The sequence below is a fragment of the Hippoglossus hippoglossus genome, chromosome 6, assembly GCF_009819705.1.
Source record: "Hippoglossus hippoglossus isolate fHipHip1 chromosome 6, fHipHip1.pri, whole genome shotgun sequence".
Taxonomy (NCBI): Eukaryota; Metazoa; Chordata; class Actinopteri; order Pleuronectiformes; family Pleuronectidae; genus Hippoglossus; species Hippoglossus hippoglossus.
The window spans coordinates 16,614,721-16,625,943 of NC_047156.1; the positions used below are offsets into that span (position 1 = coordinate 16,614,721).

Below are 11,223 nucleotides of genomic sequence, written 5' to 3' on the forward strand. Positions count from 1 at the left end.
CTGTATTTATATGGATCTTTTCCAGCACGGCAGGCGGAAATGGGGGAATCGAACCGGTGACCTTCTACAAATCATCTGTTTTCAATAGGTGCATTCAACTTTATGCAGCCCTGTGCAGCGCTGACTTCCCATGATGCCTGCTGGTCTTAAAACAATGCATGCTGGTTAGAATGTTTGTCCAACTTCATCCAACGCTGCAAAACGTCACCAGGTCACGTGACCTTAAAACATCGCTAGAGCGAGCCAGCTGGAGTCAGACAATACAGATGTTCCCCTCCAGCTGCAGCACCTCTGTGACGACAGAACTCTACTAAAGACTTCACTGACACGCATGACGTGTGTTATGTTTTTATTCTATGATGCGTTTTCCTGCTGTATATCCATAAATTAAGTTAATTTTATACCCAAAAATGTTAAATATAGGATCTTTATCTACCTCCAGTGGTGGACTGCACATCCGGACATTTCATGGGGCCTGTACTATGAAGCGACCTCAACATATCCCGGATATCTTTCTGTTATCCGGCTGAACTTTTGTTTTTCTTTCTCAAAATACATACAAATTCATTAATTATGACTATGTATTAAACTCATCCACATACTGATAATCAAGAGCTAGTACAGTTAGCAGGGAAAAATGTACCTGACACTTAACAATGCAACAAATCTCCTAAAAACCATGAAAACTGGCATACGGGAGGGAAAACAGTGACACCTAGTGGGTCCACGCGCAGGCAGGAGGATCTGTGCTGTGATTCTTCTGCGAACTGTTGGTTTGTCTGCTTTTGTTTCTATGTTTAGGATGTTTACCACGTTTCCCTTATGTGTGGATTTCTGGATTTGTGTTCTGTGCACTCTTCACCATGAGGTTTATACCAGCTTACCCAAGCTGTGGGGAGCCAGGCAGGAAAGACAACACTGGCTCAAACTTCATTTCTAAGTAAAATAAATAAAAGAGGAACATTTCGGAAGCTTTTCTTCAAAATAACAAACATTGAAATGAAGAATGTAATTATATTATAATCATAATTTCAATAATAGTCCGTTTATATTTACATAATAAATCGTGAAGTTGTATTAGCTGAGTAAAATGATGTCCGTGCTCTACTGAGTGCCATTCTAGTTTGCTTTTGAGAACACCAGTTGAAAAACCAAAATATGACCATAAATCGACTGACACTAAATCGTTTATCACTGTTCACTGATATGCCACGGACACGGTGATGTAGGGATTGGATTCTTTGCATATTCCTTTGAGAGACAAATACAGCAAGTGTGCACGTCACCACATCAGCCAGACAGAAGCCAGGGAGGGTGTCTTATTAGGCAAAAAGATTTTGACAACCACGTTGCTCCTGTCTCCAGCATCTTGTCCCTTGACTTAGCGTAGCCCCATTAGAAGCCAATGAGGCTGTCTAGAGATGTCAATACATCACATGTATTTTATTCCTCAATAACTATCCAATACACTGCCTCTGCAAGCCCTCAGCTCTTCTCATTTAATGGAAACCCAGTGTGGAAAAAGCCTGTGAGAGGCTGGCTGAGTTTGAGAGACCACTGGATGGACAGGGAGAGTAGAATTTAATTATCCTGACTGCTGATGCCTCCTCCTCCTCCTCCTCCTCCTCTCAGCCATGTCTTACGCTCGGCCTTCATGTGGCAGCTGTGGGAAGAGAGAGAGAGAGAAGCAGAGCCTGCAGAGTGTTTCTGACTACCTCTGCATCATGTGGCGCCAAGTGTGAAATTGTTGCCATGGTTGACTGGTGCACCTGCGTGGATTCAAGTCTCTTAAGTGTCTGAAATTGTGTCGAACCAAAGTCTTGTCGCGAGAAGGAAACAAAAAGCTATTAAACCTGGATTAACAAAAATAACTGTTGGTGATTAGACCGCACTCCTCACAAAGCTCTATTCCTGTGAGCGCTTGAGTTCCAGTCTAGTTAAGACTTCAGTAAGTCCTGTTCTGTAATAGTTCATTTCATACTGCAGATTCTAACAATTAGTCTTTGGAACCACAGCAAGCTGCTCCCTAAACCACTGACATGCTGGTGCTTTCCCAATCATCCAGCGCGAGTTTACAGAAAACACTACTTTGATCCCTCCCAGTGACATCAACAGCGCAGAACCCGGTCAGAATAAATGAGCCTCAGAGAAGAGGGCAATCTAGCGAAAGCAGCGATCTGTGAGGCTCTAACGAGTTTGTTCCAGAGGTGGTGTTTATTGTCTGCGAAGCTCACATGCGGCGAGGTTAGTGAGAGTTTAAATATTTTTGCACAACAACCGTCACCTGCAGGGGAAACTACACCACCCACTCACCTGTGCCTCCAAACGCAAACAGAAAACATCAAGGAGAGACAATAATGAAGGTTTTACTTTGATTGTGACATTTTATTTGTGTAGAGTGGCTCATCAGAGGTATCAAACATTTCAACAGGAAGAACATTGAATTTTAAGACATATTAGGAAATATTATCCATTATATTTTTTTCAGCAGTCAACTTGCCTCCCACGTAAAATACAAAATCTAAAAACGTAATAAAAGTTCCAGTTTTGGAATGTGCATAGTGAACAGATCCAGTACTATCGAATGTTATAAAAATCTAATTTTTGCAAAAGTATAGCATTATTTACAGTGTTTGACATTATCCCAAGAGTATTGCAAATACTGGACATTTTATTGAAGAGATGATTTCACATATGAAAAAGGCACTGTGCTTTTTTAGTAATCTGTAAATCTACTGACGTGCCAGTGTTAGGGTCACAAACATGTGTTTATGTCTGGAACAGATCACAGATCATCAGCTGGGTTTTTGACACAGAGAACGCTGGGTAAAGAGCATCAGAAAACTTGTGCTGATAGGAATGCATTAATACTAGACTGCCCCCTGGTGTCACATTAAAGAATGATAAAATACCCTCCTCAAAGTCGAGGAACACTCCCACCCTCTGCAGCTTGTCTACCTCCACAGGAACAGAAACCTTGTTGTGCACGGCTTCTACCTTCCTCCGGTCACAAGCGACGCACCAGGAGAAGCTGTTGAAGCCCAGACGAGAGTTGTCCCTTTGGCCCTTCCTCTCTATCTGCCCCTCGCTCAGCCCCACCTTCCATCGACCCTCGTCCACAGGCACGCTCACTTCCCAGTACCAGCGGCCCCCCTCCAGGGCACAGGAGGCCAGGACTTGTGGGAAGGAGCTGAAGCGAGCCTCGTGCTCCGTGTAGAGCTGCTGCGTCTCGCTGTACGTCACCTTCCTGTTGCTGTTTGACAGCTGCAACTTGGAATGAGCTGTATCTGCATCCAGGATGGGGATGGTACCATCTGTAAACAGGAAATGAAAAAAGGGACTATTTTTAGATATGTTTGAGATTAAATTTTTGAGTAAGACTAATTGAATGTGGCACTTTCAGGCCGACAGGATGCTGTTATTCCTTTGGTTTAATTTGACGTGATTCATCAGAGTGGAAAGTAAACTGGTGCAGGGATAAAGGCCTTTTCATATGGAAAGTAGTTTGCGTTGCACTTGCTGCTGTGTTCGAAGCAAAACTTTTTTTGGAGAAGGTTCGTCACTACTTACACTATTATCCTGGCTCCTGATCATTTCAGATTTTCCCCCTCTTTCTCTTTCTCATGAAAATAATATATCAGGGAACTCAAACACATACAATTTCAAGTTTTGCTTCATTGCTCAGTAAAAATGTGGCTGGCACCTTCACTTCTACTGGACGCGCAAGTGTTCATCACAGCCCGCAGTGGTCAAAGTTCAATAATGTTGAACTTCGACCGTGGCACGCACAAGAGCCCGTTGAGCAAAGCACAACAAAAAAACATCTTTGCGTGGCGCAGACATGGATTTCAGAGCGTAGCAGTGCCTGAAGTGTCCTATATAAAACAGCCTTAAGAACGTGTCTCACAGAGCAGTCTGTAGAGGTCTCGGTCTTTGCCAGGCACGGTGAGGGTGATGGTGTCCAGACGCTTCTCAGTCCAGCTCTGCAAACACTTCAGCCGGGCCTGATCCACTTCTTCTGGAGCCTCAGACTGCTGCACACAGCTCCCCATGTTACTGCCACTGGGGGAAAAGGAGCAGAGAAAGTTATATTTGAAATATACATAAACACATATACAGTAAAAACAAGCACACTCAGGTAAATATTTAGAAAACAAGATTGGATAAAGATTTGGTGGGAAAAGGCCACACAGAAAGCACACACAAGAAACATCTACAACACACATGACACATCTACAACAAAAGGCTGCAGTGTTTCATAGCACAAGTATCGTCATTGTAACATTTCCTTTGCTAGTAAATCTGTACACAGCAAGGACAAGGTTAACCAACCCTTTAAGACATTTTCATGCAGAATACACAATTGTTGGTACATTCCGCTATTGACATGTTCAACAAAGTAGAAAATCACTCACAGTTGTGTTACTTTGCTGTACTCCTGTCATGTGAGGAAGAGCAAAAAGACAATTTTCTTTGGGTTAGTTTTCAACAGGATTTTTTAAGATATTTTACCAACAAACAAACAAATGGAAACACACAACTCACCATAATGAAGGCCTGCTCCTGAACACGTTTGTCTCCCTTGGCATCAGCCAGCTCCTCCAGGGTGTGGAGGCCCTGCTGGATGGAGAGCAGGCTGCTGCTGAGGTGGCTGAGTTTCTCCTCTAGTCCCCCCAGAACCCTGCTCTCCTCCTTCATCACACACTGAAGAGCTGACTGCTCCTCCTGCTCCAGGGCCTCTCTGATGGCTTCATACTGCTGCTGCACTCCTTTTCGTGCCTCACTTAAAACCACCTGGACAGACAAAAGATACAATCAAGATTCATATAAAGTTATACATTTCTCATTTGTCATCACATAAAATAGTTTTTTACGATAGACTAAAATGACATGGTCCCATATCCCTTCAGATTCATTCTCTTTTCAGTTTCTAATCAGTTAGGGACCTGTAAAACAGGTTCTCTGTGTTTGTGTGACTTGTGGACCTGTGTGTGTGTGTGTGTGTGTGTGTGTTGTCCAGATATTACAAATGATGTGGGAACGTAAATCACACCATCACAATTTACATAGACACATTATGGGGACTTGTCTTCCTTGTAAAGAATTACATTTTACATTGTGTGCTGCGCTGCAACAACTCAGAGTGGATTCCTTACAACACGACAAACATGCGTTCTTAGACAGAAGACACAACATCGTCCCAGCAGGACCAAACAGAATGAATCTCACCCTGTGTTACTGAGCAGTTATGTATTAAGATTAGTTGTCTTACTCGGAACGTCTCTTTCTTCTGGGTAAGTTCAGTCACTCTGCTCTCCACTTGCTGTTCGGCGTCCTGCCGTTGTTTGATCTCTTCTTTCAGGTTGCCCTTGGGGAAAATGTGCATGGAAAAATGTTTATGTAATTGTTGCTATAGCTAGGTTTACATCAGGCTTCAACTATAACCACGACTACTATGCATCTACTACGCCCAAGTGATACGGCACATGTTTGATTACATTGGTCGATATGAGCATTTCAAAGACATATCCCAATCTGCGTTGATGTTTGCCGATATGTACAAATACAAACACTTTTATTTTACAAAATAAACATTGCAGAAAAGATGTGCATTTTTATTTATACTTTACATTAAATAATTAAGTTAATTTCCTTCGTTTGATATTTTATATACTCAATATATTTGGTTGGTTGTATTTGTTTTCTTTTTATTAACAGTAAAATATCAATCCTAAAATACATATTCTTTTCACAATATAATAACGACATCTTATTATTGAAAGGAATTACTGAATTACTTTTTGCATGTATCTGCTGATATATGGGATTGGATTTATCGGTATCAGAAAATATTCGCTCCCTAATATTGGTCTTGGCCTTTGCCTCCAAAGATCCAGTTGGTCTGGTTTGTACCGTATGTATGGTTCTATAATTCACAACTCACCCTGAGCTCTCTCTCTGCCTCCCGGATGCTGATGCAGACATGGCCGCGGTGTGAGCCTATGACCGTACACACCGTGCACACACACACTACACACTGCCGACAGTAGATCCTGTTTATCTCCTGGTGCTCCTGGCACCTCCAGGGAGAAATGTCCTCCACCGGAGGAACCAGGGTGTGATTCTGAAACACGGGGGAGTCCAGGTGGGGGCGCAGGTGCTCTGAACACATGGAAGCTCCACACACTAGACAGGTCTTCACAGCACACTGATAAACCGTTTTGGGGCAGTAATGGCAGGGCACAGGGCTGGAATATTTGCTCTCCGTCGTGTAAAAGATACCAACATTACTTGAGGATCCTGAAGCACCCGGATGTTTGGTGAATGCCAGAGGTGGCTTGACGTGAGGTACAGGAGACTTATCTTTTTCAGACTGTGAGACCCCAGGAAATGAAACCAAGTTGGCAGGTGAGGCCGGTTTCGTTGGTGATGCATGACCTTCTGTCCCTTGTGTGTCTCTTCTGGGGGTTGTAAGAAGAGGTGCCTCACATATATCGACTTCATCCGAGGTGTCAGAGTCAACCAATGTAACGACCTCTGCTTCACGCTGGCTCTGCTGGTTTGAGGCGTCTTGTAGCGCATCACTTGCAGGTACTGCCTTGCTGTCAGACTTGTCACTGCAGGATGGGCCATCACCGCTCTCAGGCTGTGTAGATTCCGGGTGAACTTCTTTCTCAGATGTCTCCATACCAGTAGACCGCTCGGATTTGTCTGAAATGTAAGCGGTGGGCATCTCAGTGTCACTGGGGCGCTCACAGGGAGATTCCACCGTCGATCGCTTCGTGGCAGGTTGCTCTGTTGCCGGGGCGCTGGCCTTTCTCTTCCCCAGGAGTCTGCTGGAGAGCGAGGGCCTCTTCAACGCCGAGTCCAAATTGTTCTGCTCATATTTACTGGATGTGGCTAAAAAATAGAACAGAACATTGATTCAGCACCTTTACAACAATACTTCACAAGTTGGCTATTGACCAGCACAACTGCACTAAGATTTGTTCACCTGCAGCATAAAAGCATCCGCAAGACTAAGCTGTGACCTAAAGATTTCCCAAACTCATCGCAGTGGTGAACTAGTTTACTTTGTCATATCTTTGCAAGTCATCTTTACAAACAGGAAGTTTATCCAGACGCTTGACGTTGAGACATAGTACAACAAAATTGCAAATGTTATTTTAAGTCACTCCTAAAATGCCTGGTGCTTCATTCATGAACACTCAATATCTAATTACATAGAGTGGAAATGGAAAAACTCATCATGGTGATTTATGCCAAACACAGGAAAACTGCATGGACTCAACGTGCCGTAAAAACTGATTAAGACCTTTACTCTCTCCGTTTGCACAGTCAAACAAACTTCAGCCCCATACTGACTTTTAGAGGAGAGCCTCTGACCGCTGTGAGTTAACAAACAGAAAAACACATTTACTCAAGTACTGTACTTGAAATCAATTTTGAGGTTCTAGAGTATTTAAAGTTTATGCTACTTCAAACATCTACCACAAGGTGCATGTTGTTTTACATTACAGCCAGTATATCAGGATGATTTAGTTTACAGTTAGTAACAGGTTAAGACTGTATTATATTTATTATTATACATTATACACTGTTTAAGTACAAAGTATTGAGCAATAAGAACAAACTTTTAATTCTTTACAAAAACGTGATCTGTAGTTGGAGCTTGTGGTCATGTTTCAGATGTCTGAGTTGTAAGCAGCTAAAATAGGGCTGCAACAAATAATCCCCTCGGCCAAGGAGGTTTTGGTTTCATCTATGTTTGTTTGTTTTCCTGTTAGGTACCTTACGTAAAACACTACTAGAGAGATTACCACAAAACTTGGTGGAAAAACAATGATCAGTTTCCAATTCTGTTTATAAAATGCCAGAAAATAATGACATATGTCTGTTATAATCTGCCACAGCCCCAAGTGGACATCTGAAGATTCTTTCGTTTGTCTGAGCAACAGTCAGAAAAAAAATAAAAGATCCTCCCTTTACTGTCACGCGAAGCAAATTTGTTATTTTACAGCTTTTCAACTTTGTCATTATAGCTGTTAAAACCTTGTATTATGAATTTATTATGAAGTATTAACAATATTATATAATGATAATTGTTTTGTTTTGGGGTTCAGAACAGAGGATGTCGAACATTGTACAGATCGTTAAGTCACGTGAGGCAAACTGTGATTAATGAATACGGGCTATACAAATAAAAGATGATTGATAATAATAACATCATAGTATCAGTCACTGGGGCGAACTGTCTGCACTTTTAATGCTTTAGTTACAATTTGCTGGAACTACTTATTTACATTTACTCAAAACGGATGTCGGTATTTTAAGTGTAAAGTTGCTGCATGTGATGATGAAATCCAGCCAGCTCTTTATCAGGAAGTAGCTACAGAGTAACATGAGCTAGCCTGAGTGTAACACTGAATGTGATAACAGCGTGTTAGCCTGTTAGCATGTCCCTGTGGACCTGTCTGAATCAGCTGCGGTCACAGTCACAACATCCACTAACACCCTGTGTCCACAGCAGCTTGTACCTGCAGCCCCGCGACTCGGGGAGGACATCAGGCTGCGGTCGAACGGCAGAGTGCGGTACACGGTCTTACACCTCCACTCCGGACAGTGGTACGGCCCGTCCGGTGCGACGCTCCACAGGTCCCCGATGCACCGCCGGCAGAAGCGGTGGTTGCACTTCAGGGTGACGGGGTCCATGGTCATCGCGTTGCACAGCGGGCAGCTCGTCGGGGTGTCCAGCGCATTCCCCATTTTGTTTTGACTGACGTTTGGCTCCCGTTTCTGCGAAGGGAAGCGGCGGGGGGCGGGGCTACACGTTTTGAATCCCGCTTTCACCGCCCCCCCTGTCCAGGTCTTAAAGAGACAGTGTGTGTGTTTTATTAATGAAGGCTGATTCTGGCTTCTGCGTTGAAGCTATGCTCAAGGTGGGCCCAACGTTCATAGTTGTGTGTAGGTGTGTGTGTGTGTGAGTTCTGCTTGAATTACACAAAACTCTAGTGGCAGTCGAGTTTCTATGCTGGTGTTAAAGTCTTCCAGCTTCTTGTCTGCTTATTTACCATCTCCCTGGAGTCTCTGTTTACTTCAGAACAATGGCGAGTGTTACCAAGCGGATCGTGTCAGAGTTGGAGCTGATAGATGTTGGAGAGCCATTACTTTTTCTTAAAGAACTTCAACGAAGAAAAGAAAGAAGTTGTCCAAGTTCGTTTCTTCAACTCAATTCAAAAATGGCGGTGAGTCTGCCGGAGATGCGATGCTACCAAGCGGACCAATCACAGCTCTTGTTGTCTGCGTCGCCTCAACGCGTGGTTACATTTTTGGGGAGGTGCACGTCTGGGTACGACGTCGGGCTCTGCGTAGGGTACATGTCTACGCGACGTCTGCGGTGTAGCTGCGACGCAGAAGCATGAATTGGGCTTAACTATGAAGGAAAAAACATGATATAGTATAAATAGCTAATTGTATGAATAAATAATGAAATACATTTGAAAAATAAAAACAGTACTGTATTTTTAATTGTAGTTATTTATTTATGTATTACTTTTTACATTCATTCATTCATTTAGTTCAACATTTCTTTGTTTATTTGTTTATTTACTTAGCGTGTTCACACTAGTGTCATGTTTCCGTCACTGCCAATTAGAGCCAATTAAAACCTTTGTCTACTAACAAGGTTGTGAATGCTGATTGAATCCATTCCCATTGCAGACAAAACCCGGATGTTAGCTGGTGTTAGTGGGTTTTTTGACCATCGGAAAAGGAGTTTATGAATATGATAAGTACCATTTTAATTCAGTGAGTCATTAAAAGCATCCTACACATCCATGGTCCATCCCCACTGATGGTTTCTCTAATTCTGCCTGATTGAATCTCTCTGGACTGTGTGAACGTGAACACATGCTGGAATTTTCATTGTCTGAGCCAGAGTTCAACTGCTTCCTCAAAATGTACCCAGGTGTTTGTATCATTCATTACTCCTCATCCTGTCATGGGTTTAACCTGCAGAGTCTGAGTTTACAAATCCCGAATAAATACAGAGGTGACTAACTGTTTCTAGCAAATCAATAGATAGATGGGTACTTTATTGTTCCCGAGGGAAATAAAGGACAACAATGAACAGCAATTACCCAGCTGCCATTGAGGCACTGCAGCCTTTTAATGCACCACTTATTGAGATACAGTGAAATGCAATCATACAAACCCCTGTGCCCACTCTGTGGAGAACTGAGACGAGTCCCATGAGGACAATGAACCACACACAACTAATCAGTGAACTGAGTGCTGAACTGGCTGACAGCACGGATTGCTTTGAATAAGAATAATACGCTTTTTCACCTCCAGATCACAGATCTGAGCCACACAGACACTGGTTGTTGCCGTTTTTCAAAAAGTACCAGATAAAAACAATAGTGGGTAAAAGTGGTGATTCTAATTCTCTCTCTGTGACATTCCTCTCTGTGTTGTGGACGGAACGTGTGACTTGGATTAAAAGCCTGTTGTGACTTCCCTTCTGAGTAAAAGGCAATCTCCTAATCTCACAGCAATTTTATCTCTAAGAGAAACCGCATTTCTTTCATCAACTCTGTTAATGTTGCTTGGAATCATGAAGTCAGAGTTACAGGGCCTGAGAGAAAGTTATATTTCATATTTGAATGCTTTGAATTTGTAATGCAATAATGGAAAATGAAAGGTTTGAATTTTAATCAAAATTTAAGAATAATAATAAAAGTCTGAAGGGAATTTTCACGTCTCCAACCAATTATATATATATATATATACTTATTTGTTTTTGCTTTTATCTCGAGGATGGCAACACCCATTGACCAATTTTTAATAAAAAAAAGTAACTCATTAAACAATAAAGCAAGCTGGCTCTCTTATACTTATTTGTTCTGCTTTTTTTCCCCTCAAATGCACTTTGAGCGATTGTTGGTCTTGTGTGTTGTTAAGTGATGTAACATATGTATTGTTATTAGTCTTCATATTGTTCAGCAATCAGCAAAAACATCCAGTCACCAAAACCCTACCATCGCATGAGAGTTGATATTTTTCTCCCTTTGGCAATCACAGGCCGATAAAACATTTCCAACTGAAGTACAATAAACAACTTTTTCCTGGACCCTTGTAATATGGTCTTCAGCTAATGAACAGATCAAAGTCCATCCATAGATGACCACTCTGTTATATGGTTGAATGCTATATTCAAAAGAA

At 42.3% G+C, this 11,223-nt stretch overlaps 1 protein-coding gene across 1 annotated transcript; it reads right to left on the reverse strand.

Moving 5' to 3' along the window:
• Positions 1 to 2,370: 2,370 nt before the first annotated feature.
• si:dkey-29p10.4 (E3 ubiquitin/ISG15 ligase TRIM25) lies at positions 2,371 to 8,824 on the reverse strand. The gene is made up of 7 exons (XM_034587925.1): positions 8,538 to 8,824; positions 5,945 to 6,900; positions 5,273 to 5,368; positions 4,546 to 4,794; positions 4,416 to 4,438; positions 3,908 to 4,062; positions 2,371 to 3,314 (listed from the first exon to the last, which is right to left on the reverse strand). Exons 1-7 carry the CDS (start codon positions 8,764 to 8,766, stop codon positions 2,770 to 2,772), a joined length of 2,253 nt encoding a protein of 750 aa, XP_034443816.1. The 5' UTR covers positions 8,767 to 8,824; the 3' UTR covers positions 2,371 to 2,769.
• Positions 8,825 to 11,223: the final 2,399 nt, after the last annotated feature.